Genomic DNA, 19,793 nt, shown 5'->3' on the forward strand with positions numbered 1-19,793 from the left:
GCCCTCTAAACTGGGTGCCCTTTACACAGCTTGGCATCTATAGCCTCCAATCTGGACTGCTCCCAAACAGCCTCCAGCATGCAATTCACTCCCAGCTATGGCTGCAGCCAGCCAGATGCACCTTGATCCTGCAGGGTAACTCCAGCACTCCCCTAGTCCTAGATTTCCCCCCAGAAATGTACATCCTGTCCTGCTCGGCCCTCTGCTGAACAATACAAGTGAATAAAAAGTCCCTCTGTTTATTAATAGAAGTGACGTGCACATATCTCGTTCCCCCAAATGGAGTTTCCCAGACACTGCAATTCCGACACGCTGGGTTAGATAAACCAATAAAACACGTTTATTAACTGCCAGGAGAGAGATTTTAAGTCAGTACAAGTCATGAGGCATAACAGTCAGAAATGGCTACAAGAAAAGTAAAGAGAAAACGCTGCTGGTGCCTAACTTAACAACCTCTGTTCAATTCGGGGCAAGGTTTCCTCACCATATGCTCTCTGCCGTCTTACTGAACAAGCTTCTTAGGCCAGGATCCCATCCCCAGTTCAACGGCTGCTTCCTTTGTCCCTCTGGTGCAGAGAATCAATGGGCAGAGAAAGAGAGAGAGGAGGGGAGCCTTGGGGTGTCTGTCCCCCTTTTTACAGCATCTCCCCTCCTCTTGGAAAACAGTTCCAGCTGAGATTCTGGCGACAGAAAGTCTGTGTGGAAGGATGTTCCCTGCTGCTTTTCCTCACCCGTTTGGGGTTTCTGTGTGTACCCATCCTGCTTGATGAGTCTGCTGCTTAAATGCCAATTAAGCAGATTCCTCGTTCCTTTGAGACAGGCCTGTTTGCCGGGCTCCCTTTGGACCATATGTTAAGATCCCCCTGCAGCTGGAATCTTATCGCTTCACAATGTGGCCACCCATATTTTATCAGAGCAGTATTGATCAGCAGATGATTACTTTTCCGATGATACCTTCCAAGGCATAACTCGTTACCCAGATTGTTACAGTAGTGTGGACACGGGGACATTCTGTCAAGGGTTTTTAGCTACCCTGGTGTGTGTGTGCACTCGCCAACCTCAGTTCTGCCCTCCTGGAAGCTGAGGTCTCTCGCAGACCCCGCAGGGACACACCGTACTTCCGGGAAGCCACTTTGCCAGCTAACAGAGACAGAGAGAACAGCCTCTCCCACGACTAGCTGGCCTGGTCCTGCTAGGACATGCCCTAATGATGAGCACTCCAGGTGGGATGTGGGTGCTGGGTGGGCAGCGTGTGGGTTTTCCCTCAGTGCTGGCTGGGTGACAAGCAGGAGCCCTGCTCTGAGCGCCCCAGGCAGACTGAGTCCCCTTCCCTTCCCCGCCCCCCTAGTGCTCGGCGGACTGTGGTACTGGCACCCAGCGGCGGGATGTGATCTGTGTCAGCAAGCTGGGCTCGGAGTTCAACGTGACGGAGGCATCGGAGTGTGCTCCCCTGGAGAAGCCGCCCTCTCTGCAGCCCTGCACCGGCAGTGCCTGTGACGCTCGCTGGTTCTCCACCTCCTGGAGCGCGGTGAGACCCTGCGTGCCCCCAGACAGGCCAGGCCCCTCCCCGCACAGACCTGAGCTCCCAGGCTCCCACGGAGGTGAACCCAGATCCTCCCACCCTCCAACCCAGGCCCCTGCCAGCTTAGCCTAGGGAGACTCCCCTTCAGGTGGGAGCCGTATAGGGGCTATGACATGCAGCTGAACCATGCATCTCTGTGGCTGCATCTCAGTGCTGGGTGAGTGAGTCCCATGCAGCATTGCTGTGTATTGTTAGCAGCTGCCGTGCTCTGCCCCAGAGGTGGCTGCATTTCAGCAGTGAGTGAGTGAGTGATTTCCTGTGCAGCGTTGCTGAGTGGCTGTTGTCAGCTGCCATGCTCTGCACCAGAGGTGGCTGCATCTCTGTACTGGGTGGGGAGGCCGATTCCCCTGCACAAAATCTGCAGAGCACCGCAGGAGTACTTAGGGTTCTGGGGGGATGTCAGTTACTTTCCTAACCCCCTCTCTGCCCCTCACAGTGTTCCAAGTCATGTGTAGGGGGAGTCCAGGTGAGGGAGGTGCAGTGCCTGACCCAGAACAAAACCTTCAGCAATCTCTGCCAGCCGGACCTCAAGCCCATCAAGAAACGCTCATGCAATACCCAGCCCTGCACCCCCGACCTTGGTAAGGGATGCCAACTGCCCCGTGGCCTGCTCAGTCTCCCCTTTGTTCTCCCCACTTTACCCCCCCCCCGCTCCTGGGTCCATCTGTATGCCTCTCCACTACAGTGCCCCAAGCAGAGAGCAGCCAAAAGGAGCCCAGGGCATGGGGGAGAGGCTGATAGGGGAGGTGGTGCAGACCCAGAGACCAGGACCTGGTGCTTAATGGGAAGTGACACAGACTGATATAGAGGGGATGGACTCCCTGAGCTTCATGCCGGGGCGGGGGGGATATTCCCTAGAGGTGGGGGCTCAGGGTATGAGCACAGGACTGGCAACTAGGACTCCTGGGTTCTATTCTCAGAGCAGGGAAGGCGTGCAGCAGGCTAGTGATGAGAGCCAGGACTCATGGGTTCTAGTCTCAGCTCCGTCACTTTGCCTCTCTGTGCCTCAGTTTCCCCTTCTATACAGTGGATGATACTTCCTGCCCAACGCCCCATCTTGGTAAAACCCCTTTGAGAGCAATGGCTGCTCCATGGGTGCTGAGCGGTGATGATGGATTGGAAGCCCGCCGGGGGTGTGGGACCAAATGGGGCTTCCCTGCAGTGTTAACCGCACCCCCAGCTCCTCACCGCTCCCCTTCTCTTTCCAGGCGAGAACTGCAGGGACAAGTACCACAACTGCCCCGTGGTGGTGCAGGCCCGGCTCTGCGTCTATTCGTACTACAAGCTGGTGTGCTGCGCCTCCTGCACGAGGGCCGTGGAGCGGAGCAAAGACATGCAGAGCCGGTAGCGGCGCCGGCCGGCCAGAGACGGGGGCTGGGCTCTCGCCCGCTCATCGTGGGGCTGGGCATGTTTCTTGGGGAGGACTCGGACGGACCTGGGCTGTGAAACCAACGCCCAGCCCTCACAGATGCTCCTGGGACCCAGCTGCTCATCCCCCCTGAGGTGACCCAGCTGCATGTGGGGAGGGGACAACCAGACTCTGCCCGCAGGGACGAGGAATGAGCAGCCGGGACGGCTTTGAACAAGGATCACGGCCAGGCCGCATGTGTGGCTTGTCCCAGGGCCACAGATCTTCCCTGTCGCTGGAGAGGCCAGTTCCGCTGGCAGATCTAGGGTCTGATCCTGGGTGGGGCTGAGAGCGTGTCCACGCTCACTCTAGCGGGGGCAGTCCTGCCCAGGATCAGGGCCCTTGTGAGTCACTGACCAATTCTGCATATGGGCCCAATGGTGATGGGAAGGGGTGATGCTGACTGTTCCCCAGGGCCGTGATGCTGTATGACCCCGCCTCTGGCCCCGCTGCCCCCTCAACACATGCTGAGCCCAGAAAGCCCGCCACCCCCCAGCTACCGGAAGGAATTGGTGCTTCCTGCTGGGAAACACGACTCCTGTCGCTTCCGCGGAGCCTGACCCACACACAACCTGTGTCCCATGGAGCTGCGAAGCCCAGCGATGCCCCGTACCAGCTGACCTCCTCGTAACGGTGTGAAGGGACCCATGTGCTACGTGTCCCACCCCAGAGCCTGACCTGGGTCCCACGTCTGAGCCGCTGAGCCCCTTCTTTGGGCATGGAGGTGACACAGCTCGGAGGTCGGGGAAGTGTGTGTGTGGGGTGGCTTTCAGTCAAGCTCCTGGCAGACAAAAGTCACCGCCCTGATTAGCACCTGACCAAGGACCGAACCGGCAGCAGGAACCTGAACTCCCCTCTCACCCCTAGGGGATGCCCCTGCATTGGGGAAGCTTGCCCTGCACACCCAGCCCAACCGCTTCTACAGGTGCTGACCTGACCCCCGAATGCATGTCAAGCTCGCGCGAGTCCCCTCCAGTTGTTTCCCCATCAACTTCCTTCCCTGTCCCTCTTTGTCTGGGGAACTTACAGAGCAAACCTCCTGCGTAGAGCACACGCCCCCCAGGCCACAGGGACATCTGCATGGGCTGGCTGGCTGTGTTGGGAATAGCGTCTCTCCATCACGTCTTTCTGCTTCTCTTGAGACCAACGGGATTCTTGCTGTTAACTTCATGGGCTATAGATCAGGCCCTAGATTTCCCATAACTTTTGTTATCCATGCGTAATCCCCACCTGCCTGCTCAAGCTATGCATAGGATTTGAACCTGGGATCTTCAGAAGAGAAAAACAAACAAACAAACAAACAAAAAAAAAGCACACGCCTCTACCAGTTGAGCTAAAGCATCACCCCTCTCAGGCATTTTCTGTAGTAGACCTTTCACCTCTTGTGGCCCAGCCACCCGACAACAACATGGACACCCCATGCTAGAGCATTGCAGGGACACATTTTATGAGGCTGGGTGAAGAAGAAGGTAGCAGGGGGTAGCAAACCCCTGACAAATAGAGGCATTATATTAAAGACATTTTATAGAACATTTTTACTGCAAAGCCATTCAGAGTGTCCAGATTATATAAATATATAACGATATATTATAAAGATTGTATCTGGGTTTTTCTGTGCAAATCTAATTTATTTTTTATTAAAGATGAGCTGATGTTTCCCTGTGGGCTTATATTTTTTTTCCCTCTTTTTAAGAAATATGTTACTTTTGCCAACTTGAAGACCATAAAAAAAAAGTATTCAGTATTAGTTACCTGGTTGAGGGTTGGTTGGTGCAGAGAAATCTGGAGGGGGCGGGCTTGGAGCTGGGAAAGTCTGTGTAAAGAATAATAATGTTTTAATATTGTATTACAGTAGGATCTAGAATCCTCATCTGAGGGTGGGGCCCTGTTGTGCCAGGCATTGCATAGGCTGAGTGAGAGACCGTCCCCTAAACGGTTACCATCTAAAGCCCTGATTCAGCAGAGCACTTAAGTCAATGAGCCTTGCTCACATGCTAGAATTGAAGGGCGTATTCTTCTGTGTTGTTGCAGAACTGGGGCCTTAGACTTTGCGCTTTGCTTGGCCGGGATGGTGGCATGAGCCTGGTGAATCTCACTCTCTGTCAGGGACCAACCTGGCTACAACATCATTGCAGACAACAATGGGAGACAACTGAATTTTCATCTGAAATGGCAACTCCCCAACAGGAAGAAAAAGGAAGCAAAAAAGAGACTTCCTGAGCAATGGCAGGAAACAGAACATCCTCAGATGACTCACTCTCCACAACCCTCTAACCCTGACATACAGCCCCAAATACACTGATCAGCTGTGCAAAAGGACTTCCGAAAAATTGAGGAACCTTCACCAGGAGCTCACATGCTCCAGAACGGACCCCCCCTCAAACAAGAAATCAGCATATGGTGCCAAACATGGGAAGGAAAAAATCAGGAATCCTACCTGGAGACCATGCGAAAAACTCAAAACAACTATCAACCCCCTCTGATGCCAACCATCCAACACAAAACAAAAAAGTAGAACAAACGACAAGAACTCCACAACCCAGAGAACACCACCTCCAGGAGAAACCAGGGCACCAGGACCCACCTGGACACTACATGACACCCCAACATCATCCGTCTATCAAGACCACCTGTATCTGGAGCTGAATTGTCTCTACTCTACCAGGGACTGAACTTTGCCCCACCACAAAATCTGATATTGTACTAAGGTGATCAACTAGAAAAAATCTTTTGCTGACTCTGCTTCAAAGAATTTCACCACAATAACAACACCACCCACAACTATCACGTCCCTACTGACAGTCATAAGGGAAAACAATCATATGACCTCACAATAGCCGAAATCACATCATGTTCATTACAATGATTGCATCAGGGAAAAAATTGAAATCCTTAGTAAAACATCACATCCACCCCAATCTCTCTACTACCGAGAGAACAGCTACAGTCAGTCCCTGAAAGCTAACCACCAGATAAGTATCAAAGCAGCAGACAAAGGGGACACCATTGTGGTACTCAACCATGATGACTACATTAACGAGACCAGCTGACAACTCTCCTGCACCGCCTACTAGGAAGAGATCAGAGAAGACTCCTGCCACAGTTCACCCAGGAACTTAACGATATCATCAATCCTTCCCCGAACAACTCTACCACCTTGTCCCCCCTACAATTCTATCTTCTGTCTGCTTCCCAAGATGCACAAGGTACCCCAGGCAGACCCGTCATATCTGGCCATTGTGCTCCTACTGAAGGAATATCGAGATCCATGGAAATCATCCACAAATCATTCACCACACAAAGGACCAACTTCCTCCAGGACACAACTGATTTCCTCCACAAACTCTGCAACATTAACAACCTCCCTCAGAACACCATCCTTGCCACTATGGCGATTACCTCCCTGTACTCCAACATCCCTCACATTGAAGGCATAGCTGCCTGCCTCAAATATCCACAAGACAATGGACGACCCTCAGAGATCCACCCCAGACATGTCGGCACACTCACCCATTTCATCCTTTTCTTCATGGGCCATCCCAAAGAAGAATTTCTGGACAGATGCGCCACAGAACCAATGATATTTTCATCCTCTGGTCAGATGGCTTAAACTCCCTCATCGATTTCCACCACAACTCCAGCAACCACCACCTGTCCATTAAACTCTCCCGGGAGCACTCGCACGGTAGCCTTCACTTCCTGAACACCACAATCAACTTCATCACTGGAACCCTACAGACAACCATATACAAGAAACCCAGGGATCACCACACCTACCTTCCCCCAAACATAGGTGCCAACTTTTCCCAGCACCGGTGGGTGCTTGACCCCCATCCCGCCCTGACTCCACCCCTTCCCCTGCCCCTGCTCCCTCCCGCCCCCATTCTAACCCCTTCCCCAAAGTTCCTGCCCCAACTCCACCCCCTCCCTGCCCCATTGGACCCCTTCCCCAAATCCCCGCCCCAGCCCCACCTCTTCCCCGAGCGCGCCACATTCCCTCTCCTCCCTCCTCCCTCCCAGCACTTGCTGCTGTGAAATAGCTATTTCATGTCAGGAAGCACTGGGAGATAGGGGGAGAAGTGGGGACACGGCGCACTCAGGAGGTGGAACGGAGGCAGAGGTGAGCTTGGCTGCCAGTGGGTGCAGAGCACCCGCCAATATTTCCCCGTGGGTGCTCCAGCCCCAGAGCACCCACGGAGTTGCCACCTATGCCCCCAAACACGCCAATAAATCTGTTATCTACAGCCAGGCACTCAGATAGCACAGAATATGCTCGAGGAGAAATTCCCAGATATACATCATGATTGCATCATGGAACGGGCCACCCAAATACCCCGAGAGAACCTGTTTCAGTATGGGCCTCTCCTCCAACTACACACCTCTAGATCCACACCAGTGGAGCTCATATAGGGTAGCATTAAACAGTTACAACTGATACTTTGTGGGGTATTCTGAAAGAAAGCTTTCCCGAACCCCCTCTTCTGGCCTTCAAACCACCCCGCCAAGCTCATCAGCAGAAGCAAGTGCCCCACAGAACCACCTGAAGTGACACCAGAGCCTGCCAGATCAACAGATGCAAAACCTGCTGACCTGTCTCCACTGCTACAATGATCAACACCTCCCACAACCCACCTTTCAGAATCCATGGGTCCTACACACATCTATCCCAAGCAACTATGTGGGTGAAACCAGACAATCGCTGCGCTCTCCGATAAATTTGCACAGGAAAATGCTAAAAGACGCAACCCCTATGTCATGATATAATTCCCCACTCTGTACCTTAGTGTCCAAAAGATGGGGTACCAGCATGAATTCCTCTAAGCTCAATTACCTGCTTAGTACTTGTAGGAATGCCTGGTACTTGTACTTGCCTGGTACACTCTGGTCCCCCCAAAACCTTGCCCGGGGACCCCCTAGACCCAGACCCTGTGGATCTTAACACAAGGAAAGTAAACCCTTTCCCTCACCATTGCCTCTCCCAGGCTTCCCCTCCCTGGGTTACCCTGGAAGATCACTGTGATTCAAACTCCTTGAATCTTAAAACAGAGAGGAAAATCCACCTTCCCCACTCCTTCTCTCTGCCCCTCCCAGACTCTCCCTGAGAGAGAAAGTGATCCTAACACAGAGAGAAATTAACCTTTCTCTCCCCCTTCCCTCCTTTCTCCCCACCAAGTCCCTGGTGAACCCAGACCCAGTCCCCTGGGGTCTCCAGAATAAAAAAACAATCAGGCTCTTAAGAAAAGCTTTTAATTAAAGAAAGAAAAAACAGTAAAAATTATCTTTGTAAATTTAAGATGGAATATATTACAGGGTCTTTCAGCTATAGACACTGGGAATACCCTCCCAGCCTAAGTATACAAGTACAAAGTAAAATCCTTCCAGCCAAATACACATTTGAACTCCTCCCAGCCAAATACACATTTGCAAATAAAGAAAACAAACATAAGCCTAACTCGCCTTATCACCTTGTACTTACTATTTGAATCTATAAGAACCTGTATCAGGGAGATTGGAGAGAAACCTGGTTGCACATCTAGTCACTCTCAGAACCCAGAGAGAACAACAACCAAAAACTAACAGCACACACACAAACTTCCCTCCCTCAAGATTTGAAAGTATCCTGTCCCCGATCGGTCCTCTTGTCAGGTAACAGCCAGGCTCACTGAACTTGTTAACCCTTTACAGGCAAAAGAGACATGAAGTACTCCTGTTCTATTAACCCTTAACTATCTGTTTATGACACCCTAGATCACCTGTGGGAAGACATTTGTCACAAAGTGATCACAATCTGACCTCTCAGTCCTCAGCCTCGAAGGAGAACCTGCACAACATCTTCAAAAGACGAGCCTGCGAAAATCATGGTCTTAATAAAGACAAAGGATTTATGGCTTATTACAACACTGTGTCACTCACTCACCCCACTTTCAATCCTACGACTGCAGGGGCGTTAATGGGCCGCGTCTCTTTGAATGATCTCAGCCAATGTTAGCTCCTTATGCTAAACAATCTGTTCCACTCTCTGTTTAGCTGTGAGGTGCTGAGTTCCTTTCCCAACCTCGAAGAAGCAGCTCGAAAGCTTCCCTCTCATCAACAGAATCTGGGCCAGTAAAATATATTCCCTCCCGCACCTGGTCTCTCTACTGTCTTTCTAGTCATTTTCATCAGTGTAACTAGCTGCCTCTGCATTTCTTCTGAGTGCGTCTAGCCAGGCTGCGGGGGGGAGGACAAGCCACTCTGCTCCTGTGTCCCATCATACCGTTTCTATCTCAGTGTGACTGCAGGGCCTGCAAGGGCGTCACACTGGAGTAAGTGAGAGCTGAATCAGCTGCTCTCCCCCAGTTGCCAGCAACCTTAAAGGAGGCAGAGGCCGGACAGTGCATAATCTGCATCCGGATGCAGCCACATGCTAGGCCTGATGTCACACTCATATGGTCTCACGTGGCAGTGCAAACAGTGCGTTGTGCCTGGTTGCATTGTAAACAATCCACCATCTCTAGCTGTCCGGCCGCCCACAGGCTTGATCTGTCTTCTCCCAGACACACCCATCAGCTGTCCAGCTAGTCTCCTACTCCCACGGCAGGTTCTGGCAGCAGAGCCTAGCACATGCTGGTCAGTCGGGACTCAGAGAGATGCACTACTCTGCTATAAAGAGGGATGGGTCTTCCAGAGGGCAGAGGCCGGAGGGAACCCTTGCATAGGGGGAGTGAGTAAGGGGCAGTGAAGCATGGGCTAGCAGAGAGTGGGGTATCAAGATACCTGAGACAGCGGTAAGAGCAGATGACTGGGAGCCAGGATGGTTCTATTTCTATTCCTGGCCTGCCTTTTTCAGTGAGTCCCATCCCTGCTCTGCGCTCAACATCTCCAGCGGCAGCACGGGGCGGATTGGGAGCCTTCAGGGCAAGGTGCTTTGCGATCCATGGCAAGGAGGTGACGGAGGAACCACTGGGGTGCCTGGCGGTTTGCCTTGTGCTGCGGGTCCTGCCGCCAGACACATGGGAGCTCTAAGGAGCATGTTTGCTTTGGTCTGGTGTGTTATTGACAACGGGCAAGGACACCTGTCCAGCCCGGCTTGTGGCGTCCGAGCTGAGCTCCGTGGGATGCTCTTCTGCTGGTGCAGCCTGGGCTACAGACTGGGTCTGCCTGAGTTTACCAGAACCAAACACAGCCCCTGCTAGTGGCTGGGCTCTAGCTAGTAGCAGCAGCTCAGCTGTAGGGTCACCTGAAGCTGCTCTGAAACAACCAGCATCAGCAATCCCCCCTGCAGCATGTTTTATGCAACATAACTCTGAGAAGCTGGTTGCTTTCACTGGACAGGGCACGTTAGCAGCTCATGGACCTCTCGCTCCCCACTCTGGCTGATCCACCCAGCTCACTACTGACTCTGCTCTGAACTGGAGCCCTGCTGGGCCTCCTGTTGGTACAAGGCAGGGTTCCCAGCTACTGAGCGGCGTGCAAACCCTAGAGACACCCCCTGCCAGGAGTGATGCCCTGGTACATGACGCAGCCCTAAGGCAGCGGGATGCTCCGAGGTGACGTGCCACTGCCCTACAAGCTGACAGAGAGCAGGGGTGAGCTGGGGGGAGGCCTACGCTGGCCAGACAGCAGCTGGCCAAGGTAGAGGCATCGAGTAAGTTCTTCCATGGCTTGCAAGGCCAGCACCCATGGGTGATACAGTGCCGAATCCAGCAAAGCACATGCCCTAAGCACCTGGAAGCAGCACATTGCTAGCAAGGGGAGTAGCCCTTCCCTGCCCAGGGAATTCACCTCCATCTTCAAGCCGCAATTCTACACTGCCTCCTTGCTGGGTCCCAGCGCCGTCAGTTTATAGGCACACGGGTCTGACCAGGCTCTGCCGGGCACAGACTGAAAGGGAGCGTGAGCCCAACCGGGTGACACCAGTGCAAAACAAATGTGAGAGACCGGATCCCAGCCCCCGCCTTTCCTGCCCCCTGGCACAAGCCAGTGGGTTATTGCACCCTGGCGTAAAACTCTGGAGGGCAGGCCAATGGCTCCTAAGGCCCAGCTCAGGAACACCCTGATACGAGGCCAAAATGGGGCTTCGTGAAAAGTCCCGTGCCAGCGTGCAGAGGGTGACCAGAAGCCCTCTCAGAACCCAGAGAGGGTGCTGAGCACTCGGCTGCTAATTAGTCCCCAGAGGAAGCTGATGGGGTAATTATCTGACCGGGGGTAGGTGGGATAAAGATTCAAGCACCAGTCTGATAAAGAAGTGCAGGCATCTGAAGAAGTGGGTTTTTTACCCACAAAAGCTGATGCCCAAATCAATCTGTTAGTCTTTAAGATGCCACCGGATTCCTCATTGTTTTAGTCTGATAAAGAGGCACAGGATTGGAAGGATGTGCCGGGGATGGGGGGCGCGAGGGACAGGACCAGAGCTAGCTGAGTCCAGTCACACAGCAGCCTTCAGGAAGACAGCCCTTTCCCCCCTCCCGCCCAGAGGGCCACGTGCACGGTAGGGGGTGGATGACTGCTGCACAGGGACTGTAGTGACATGGGTGTGAGGAAATGAAGGAAAAGAGCACTGAGATCACACCCCGGGCAGTGTGGGGAAGGAGGCGGGCATGCTGGCGTGCCCTGTCACCCCAAAACACCACCCACAGCTGGGACCAGGAAAGGAAAACTGCAGCCAGGACAAAGCCAAGCTGCCCTGAAACCGACTTCTGCCACGCACAGAGAGGCCAGGTCATTGTGAAACCCAGCCCAATCCCCACCGGCTCGGTGAGATGGAGAGAAACCAAAACCAAGGGAATTCACATTCCCAAGGGGGCAGCAGCAGCCCGATATTCCAGGGCTCGGCTCCCATCTAGGCACCAAAACACGTGCCCAAGTCTTCAAAGCGCCCGGCACCCAGCAGGTCCCGTGGGGCCGATTTTTAGCACCCACCATGCAGCGCCCTTGTGAACATCTGGTGACAAAAAGAGCCACAGCAGCTGGTGTGTTACTTATTTCAGCCGCCAGGGGTCACCAGATAACAACATCAGCAGAACACCGCGCGCAGGGCTGCGCAGAGTCTGTCTACACGGCGCCCTAAAACCTCTCCCCCCCCACTTCCGTCCACAAAGCTCAGCCTAACTCAGCACAACAAGCACTTGGGCCCTACAGGGGCAGGACTGAGCAGGTCCAAGATCGCCCGCAGCGCAGTGTGGACGCAGCTCACACCGTAGAGCCGCTGCAGAAGGGCGGTGTGGGTGCGTAGCACAGCTGGGAGCCTCAGCTCCAGCCAGGGTCAGCCCCGGCTGAGCGTGCAGTGTGGACACTCTAGGGCGGTGGTGGAATCTAGCATGCGGTGCAGACACTCCAGCCAGGGTCCGGGCCCCTCCAGCTGAGGACTCAATCCATGTGCTGTGATTGTCCCAGAGCATGGGGCGGGGCATCTGACCGATGGTCACTCTGACGCAGCCAAGACGCTCCTGGGAAACCCACGTCATCCGGCCCAGCCCAAACAGTACTTTGCCGGTCCTACCAGTTCCCTGAGGGTTGCATTAGTCACAGCTCCTAGACAGGCTACACACACCCCGACAGTAACACGGCCACAACTGCATTTTTTTAATGCAATGGAGATCAAAGGTAGTAAATGTCATTCAGCGACGGGTACCCAGGATATCGCAGGCAATTACCTCTGTCACAATTATCCCCATTGGACAGCTGGGGAAACTGAGGTCTGGTGGGGGAAGGGCCTTGCCCATGGTCAGCCAGCAGGCTGAGCGAGGCATAGAAGAGAACTGAGGTCTCCTGCATCCAAGTCCAATGCTCTGATCACTAGGCTGCTTCCAAAAGGAGCCTAAATGAATTGTGAAGCCAACTTCCATAGAATTTCCATAGGATTTGAGCACCTAACTCCCTTAGGAGCATTTGAAAATCATGGCTGTAATGAACTGCTTTGTGCCCAGCAGGCACGTGGCGCTATTACACAAAGTCTTCCATGGCCGTAGTGTGTGAGCAAGTTTTGACACTTGGGATGACATGGGGTAAGGTATCTGGGAAAGAAGAGGGGTGGGAACTAGTGGTTGGAGCAGGGAGGGCTGGGAGCCAGGTCTTTTGGGATCTAGTCCCAGCACTAGGAGGGGAGTGGTGGCTAGTGGTTAGAGCAGGGCTCCTGGGTTCTGTCCCTAGCTCTGGGCAGTAGAGTTGAGGGCAGGAAGTACCCCGTGTGGCGGTGCCGAGGCCAGGATGCACAGATCTTGCTTTCTAGCTCCACTGACATGTCCACGTGCCCAACCCTATCTCAAATATCCTGTTATGAAGCTATTCAAGGGCAATCTCCCGGCTATAAAACCCTAAACACCCGCCCACGCCCTGCTGTGGGAACGGCCAGGCTGCTGGCCAGGCCCCAGATCCTGCAGTGCGGCCCGGTGGGTGCTGGGGGACGGCCGAGGACTGACCACCGATGTGCCCTACCCCTGCGGTGAGGGAGAGCTCAGCTGGGATCAATGTACAGAGGCTGCTGGACATGGGCGGACCCTGCAGTTCCTCCCAGGGCCCAGCCAGCTGCCTGCGTGCCACCCAGGGGACGTCCACCCTGCAAAAGACCCTGTGGCAGCGAGTCTCAGAGCTGGATCAGCTGGATCAGGATCCTGCTGCGATGCTAAAAGTACCAGCGTAGATGTCCCCCCTCAGGCTGGAGCTCGGGCTCTGGGGCCTGCCCTGGGTCTGAGATACCCCTGAGCCCTGGCCTGGCCTGAGGACTCAGCTGCCGGGGCTGAAAGGACAGTGGCCCCCACACAGGAGCATGGGATAGGGCTCCGATACTGCAGCCACGGGGAGCATGAAAAGACCAAAGAAAGGTGAGGGGTGAATATGGGGCTAATTATCGACAGAGAGGTTTTCTAGGGGTGGGTGGGTGGATGGCTAAGTTCTCTCTAAACTGTGTGGCTGCCTCTCACTGGCCCGAGCTGCTGCGGTCAGAGAGGGCTGGGGGAAAGTCCTCTCTCCCCGCCGCAGCCCCGGGGCAGCCTGCACCCCAAACCCCTCATCCCCAGCTCCATCCCAGAGCCTGCACCGCCAGCCAGAGCCCTCACCCCCTGCACCCCAACCCTCTGCCCCAGCCCTGAGCCCCCTCCTGCACCCCAACCCCCTCATTCCTGGCTCCATCCCAGAGCCCACACTGACAGCCAGAGCCAGAGCCCCCTGCAACCCAACCCTCTGCCCCAGCCTTGAGCCCCCTCCCACACCCCAACCCCCTCAGCCCTTATCACACCCCAGAGCCTACACCAGCAGCCAGAGCCCTTGCCCCCTGCACCTCAACCCTCTGCCTCAGCCCTGAGCCCCCTGCCCCACTCCAAACCCCACAGCCCCATTCCCACCACATATCACCACCATATTGGTGCAGATAACAAAATTCATTCTGCACATGGTCATGAAAATACAGGGAACACTGGATGGATGGACGGATAGAGGGGGTACATAAGGAAGGCTGGATAGTTAGACAATGGGTTCTGTGGATGGATGGATGGCTAGAGGGGGTACACGAGGAAGGTTGGATGGCTAGACAGGGGTTCTGTGGATGGCGGGATGGCTGGATAGAGGAGGTACACAAGGAAGGATAGATGGGTAGACAGGTTCTGTGGATGGGTGGATGGATGGATGGATAGAGGAGATACATGAGGAAGGCTGGATGGCCAGACAGGGGTTCTGTGGGTGGATGGGTGGATAGACGGGGTACATGAGGAGGGTTGGATGGCCAGACGGGTTCTGTGGGTGGATGGATGGATGGATAGAGGGGGTACATGAGGAATGCTGGATGGCCAGATGGGTTCTGTGGGTGGATGGGTGGATAGACGGGGTACATGAGGAAGGCTGGATGGCCAGACAGGGGTTCTGTGGATGGATGGATGGATGGATGGATAGATAGAGGGGGTACATGAGTAAGGTTGGATGGCCAGATGGGTTCTGTGGGTGATTAGATGGATGGATAGCCGGGGTACACGAGGTTGGATGGCCAGACAAGGGTTCTGTGGGTGGATGAGTGGATAGAGGGGATACATGAGGAAGGTTGGATGGCCAGACGGGGGTTCTGTGGGTGGATGGGTGGATGGATAGAGGGGGTACACGAGGAAAGTTGGATGGCCAGATGGGTTCTGTGGGTGGGTGGGTGGGTGGGTGGATGGATGGCTAGAGGGGGCACACAAGAAAGGCTGGATGGCTAGACAGGGGTTCTGTGGATGGATGGATGGATGGATGGATGGAGGGGGTACACGAGGAAGGCTGGATGGCCAGACAGGGGTTCTGTGGGTGGATGGGTGGATAGAGGGGGTACACGAGGAAGGCTGGATGGCAGACAGGGGTTCTGTGGGTGGATGGATGGATAGAGGGGGTACACGAGGAAGGCTGGATGGCAGACAGGGGTTCTGTGGGTGGATGGATGGATAGAGGGGGTACACGAGGAAGGTTGGATGGCCAGACAGGGGTTCTGTGGGTGGATGGGTGGATAGAGGGGGTACACGAGGAAGGCTGGATGGCAGACAGGGGTTCTGTGGGTGGATGGATGGATAGAGGGGTTACATGAGGGAGGTTGGATGGGTAGACGGATTCTGTGGGTGGATGGGTGGGTGAGTTTATGGAGATAGATATTTTATTCGGGCTGATCAGGCCCTGAGACCCTTTGTGGCCAGGGCTGGTCCCGTCCAAAGGAGAAGCCGGGCTGGGCATGTGGTTGGCACAGGGACGGGCATTCATAGAAAGCTCTCTGCTTTTCCTTCGCATTTGCAGCGCAAGTCCCTGTCCTGGACTTTGGAGCCTCGGGAGCGACGTCACTGGCCCCAGCCTGTGCCTTGACGCCCTGCAGGGAGCAGCTGCTGCTGGCGGGGTGAACTAGGCCCGTCTGCTGAGCCCCTTGCCCAGCCCCAAGGACATGACCCCGCTCCCTCGGCCACCCCGCATCAGGGGCCCTTTGCTGAGGCTTCTGCTGGCAGGGCCGAGAGGTTCATCAAAATCAAGCCCGGAGGACCCTCCCCCTCATTGTGTTCCTGATGCTCAGGGATGGTGAGACCCCTCTGGCAGCCTACGGGGCATTGGAGTGGGTGGAAGCCGCCCCCTGGGAAGCCTCCCCCGCCCCTGGCACCGGATGGAGGCCAAGTAGGGTGGTGTGGAGCTGGCAAAGGGGGCTCTGCACCTGCCCTTCTCCCAGCCCCGGTGCAGGAGGTGGGTCGGGGGTATGGCCCGAGCGCCCTGCGCTGTGGCAAGTCTCTGCTCCCCAGGGGCCATAGCAGAAGGTAGAGCAGCCCCGAGGCTGCTGTAGTGGAGCCCCAGGGCTCAACCCCAGAGCCGTGTGTGAAGGGGGCTTAGCACTGCCTGAACCCCCACTCCACCAGGCTGCACCCCAAGTTCAGGGGTGGAGGGTTTGAGAAGCAGGCGAAGGGGGCTTGGCAAGCTGGGGGAGCTGCTGGGAACTTGGCAGCTCATGCTGGCTGCAGGCTGTGTGTGGCCAACCAGCATTCCTGAGCAGTGACTCAGGCCGCCTGCCGGGGGCCCCCCAGGCTCCCCAGGGTCAAGGGAGATAACCCGAGCGCATCCGGATTCCTGCTGGCACATCAGCCGGCGACGCACGGGGGGGGGGCGGACCTGGGCTGGCGGGAAGGAATCGCTAGGGGGGCGACTGGAATTTGTATTGTTCGCAGGAAATCCCTGGCCATTGAAACAGATGAACAAGGGAATGGCAGGAGCCTCCAGCAACCCAGCTCAGCTCAGCTGCCAGCCTCCTCTGAGGGCATCTCTCCTGCTCAGCTCAGCTCAGCCGCCAGCCTCCGCCAGGGGCATCTCCCCAGTCCAGCTCAGCCGCCAGCCTCCGCCGGGGGCACCTCCCCAGCCCGGCTCAGCTCAGCCGCCGGCCTCTGCCGGGGGCACCTCCCCAGCTCAGCTCAGCCTCCGGCCTCTGCCAGGGGCACCTCCTCAGCCCGGCTCAGCTCAGCCGCCGGCCTCTGCCGGGGGCACCTCCCCAGCTCAGCTCAGCCGCCAGCCTCCGCCGGGGGCACCTCCCCAGCCTGGCTCAGCTCAGCCGCCGGCCTCTGCTGGGGGCACCTCCCCAGCCCGGCTCAGCTCAGCCGCCGGCCTCTGCTGGGGGCACCTCCCCAGCTCAGCTCAGCCGCCGGCCTCTGCCGGGGGCACCTCCCTAGCTCAGCTCAACCGCCGGCCTCTGCCGGGGGCATCTCCCCAGTCCAGCTCAGCTCAACCGCCGGCCTCTGCCAGGGGCACCTCCCCAGCTCAGCTCAGCCGCCGGCCTCTGCCGGGGGCACCTCCCCAGCTCAGCTCAGCTGCCAGCCTCCGCCGGGGGCACCTCCCCAGCCTGGCTCAGCTCAGCCGCTGGCCTCTGCCGGGGGCACCTCCCCAGCTCAGCTCAACCGCCAGCCTCTGCCGGGGGCATCTCCCCAGCCTGGCTCAGCTCAGCCGCCGGCCTCTGCCAGGGTCACTTCCTCAGACCAGCTCCATGCAGCCGCCGGCGTCTGCCGGGGGCACCTCCCCAGTCTGGCTCAGCTCGGCCGCCAGCCTCTGCCAGGGTCACTTCCTCAGACCAGCTCCATGCAGCCGCCAGCCTCTGCCGGGGGCACCTCCCCAGCTCAGCTCAACCGCCGGCCTCTGCCGGGGGCACCTCCCCAGCTCAGCTCAGCCGCCGGCCTCTGCCGGGGGCACCTCCCCAGCTCAGCTCAACCGCCGGCCTCTGCCAGGGGCACCTCCCCAGCCTGGCTCAGCTCAGCCGCCGGCCTCTGCCGGGGTCACTTCCCCAGACCAGCTCCGTGCAGCTGCCGGCCTCTGCCGGGGGCACCTCCAAGCAGAGCTGCATGTAGGCAACCCAGAGGCTGGTGTCTTGCACACGCACCCCCACCTAGGCACAAGTGTGCATGCGCGCGCACACACACACACACACACACATACACACTGGGCTGACGCCTAGGGCCGAGTTCAGCACCAGGTCAGCGGGAGGGAACCAACGGTGGCTTTTTAGGGTTCCTGATCCTGGGGCCTGATCCAGCACAAGCTACAGCAGCCTTGAGGTGGAGCTAATTTACTCCCCTTCTCTCCCCCTCCACAGGGACCATTCCAGCAGTTGAGAGGCTTTTCAGGCCCCCTTTCCCCAGCCACACCCCGTCTGTGCTGCTCCGACAGGCCCCCTGGGTGTAAGCGAGAGGCTTTTGTTTGCTCGGCTCAGGGCCGCCCAGCCACACCCCGGTGCCAGTATCTGGGTGTTCCCTGCCAAGGGCTGGTTCCAAAGGTGCCCCACGCTGGCCCAGGGCATGGCCGGGCGCGGCTGCCAATACGCAGCCACCGGCTCCAGCCAGGCTCCCTTGGCAGGGTGTTTCCCGAGGCCGTGGTGCTGGGCCTGAGTGGGCTTGGGGAGGGGGGCTCCCATTGCAGCCAATGCACAGTGAGAGGGCGGCAGGCCTGGGGCACCCCCCCATGCACGGGGGTCAGGGGGTGTGTGAGGTGATTTTTTTTTTTAGCCAGGGTCAGGTCTGATCATTTAAATAGTAGAGGGCTGCAGGGGGGGTTGAGGGGCAGCGGCAGAGCTGTGTGTGCAGGTGCCTGGGGACAGGGGGTCGGGTGTGGGGGCAATGGCAGAGCTGGGGGAGGGGATCCCAGGGCTGGAATAGCAGGGGGTGGGGGCCTGCAGGTCTGAACTGAGGCACAGTGGCAGAGATGGGGGAGGGCAGCCCAGGGCTGGAAGTTGGGGGTGCTGCGGAGCGAGGTTGAGGGACAGAGGCAGAGCTGAGGGACCCCGGGAGCCTGTGTGGGGGGCATGGGGGGGGCAGTGGCAGAGTTGCGGGGAAGAGGCCATTGCCGCAGTAGGGAGGGGGCTGTGTGTGGGTTGGGGGGGCAGTGGCAGAGCTGGAGGGGGCAGAGGCCATTGCTGGATTAGGGAGGGGGCTGTGTGGGGTGGGGGGCGGTGGCAGAGCTGGAGGTGGGGCCATTGCTGCACTAGGGAGGGGACCGGTGACCCGGGCTGCCCCCTGAGAGCTCTGCGCGTGGCCTGAGCTGCGCTTGTGTGGCCAGGGCCCTGCCCTCGGGGGACATCTCTGGCTGCGGTTGCTGCCCAGGTGCCGCATCACAGACTAGCCGAAAGGGGAACTTTCCCCAGACACGGTGTGGAAACCCCACCACCCCCCCGCAATGTTGCGTGGGCTGAGCCGCCCTCCCCTTCACTGGAGAGCCAGTGGGGCAGGTAGTGGGGGGCAGGGGGCAGCTCTCGGCCCTGGCTCAATGAAGCCCCATTGGCTGCTTGCTAGGTCCCCGCGTGAGATGAATTTGGCTGGTCTCAGCCTGGCCACTAACAGAGCCCACGAGGGGGTCACTCCACGATGGGGACCTGAGTCCCTGGGCTGCCAGCCCCACCCACGCATTGGGTGTCTGAAGTGCATCAGGCGAAATGCAGGGGGGTCCCAGAGCTGGGATAGCTGGGGGCTGTGGGTCGGGAGTGAGGGGCACCGGTTGAGCTGAGGGAGGGGACCCCAGGGCAGGGATAGCCGGGGGCTGTGGGTCGGAAGTGAGGTGCACCAGCAGAGCTGGCTGGGGAGGGGGATGGCCAGGGGTAGCAGAAGCCGTGAGCTGTCACAGGAGCTGTGCGTGGGATTCGTTTCTGTTCCTGGCCGGGGGCTGGGGACTGCGCTCTCTGTGTTCTAGCTTCCCCTCTCTATCTCCACCACAGCCCGGGGCTTTTCACCCCACTCAGCCCACCACATCCTGTCGCTTTCCTTTCTCCTTTGCCTTGCAGCTGAGCTGCAGCTGGAGCGAGGGGGTGGGGGGAATTTGCTGGAATTCACAGCAACAATCCCGGCTTCCACATCCCCCCGCTAC

The 19,793-nt window shown here is 57.2% G+C and overlaps 1 protein-coding gene across 1 annotated transcript in view; it reads left to right on the forward strand.

Moving 5' to 3' along the window:
- Nucleotides 1-4,272, forward strand: part of ADAMTSL4 (ADAMTS like 4) — a 57,865-nt gene extending 53,593 nt beyond the window's left edge. The window contains 3 exon segments of the mRNA XM_030542010.1: nucleotides 1,349-1,528; nucleotides 2,019-2,163; nucleotides 2,791-4,272. Of these exon segments, the coding sequence (XP_030397870.1) occupies nucleotides 1,349-1,528; nucleotides 2,019-2,163; nucleotides 2,791-2,930 (465 nt within the window). The 3' untranslated portion in view covers nucleotides 2,931-4,272.
- The last annotated feature ends 15,521 nt before the right edge of the window (nucleotides 4,273-19,793 follow it).

Source organism: Gopherus evgoodei, chromosome 24, assembly GCF_007399415.2.
Source record: "Gopherus evgoodei ecotype Sinaloan lineage chromosome 24, rGopEvg1_v1.p, whole genome shotgun sequence".
NCBI lineage: Eukaryota > Metazoa > Chordata > Testudines > Testudinidae > Gopherus > Gopherus evgoodei.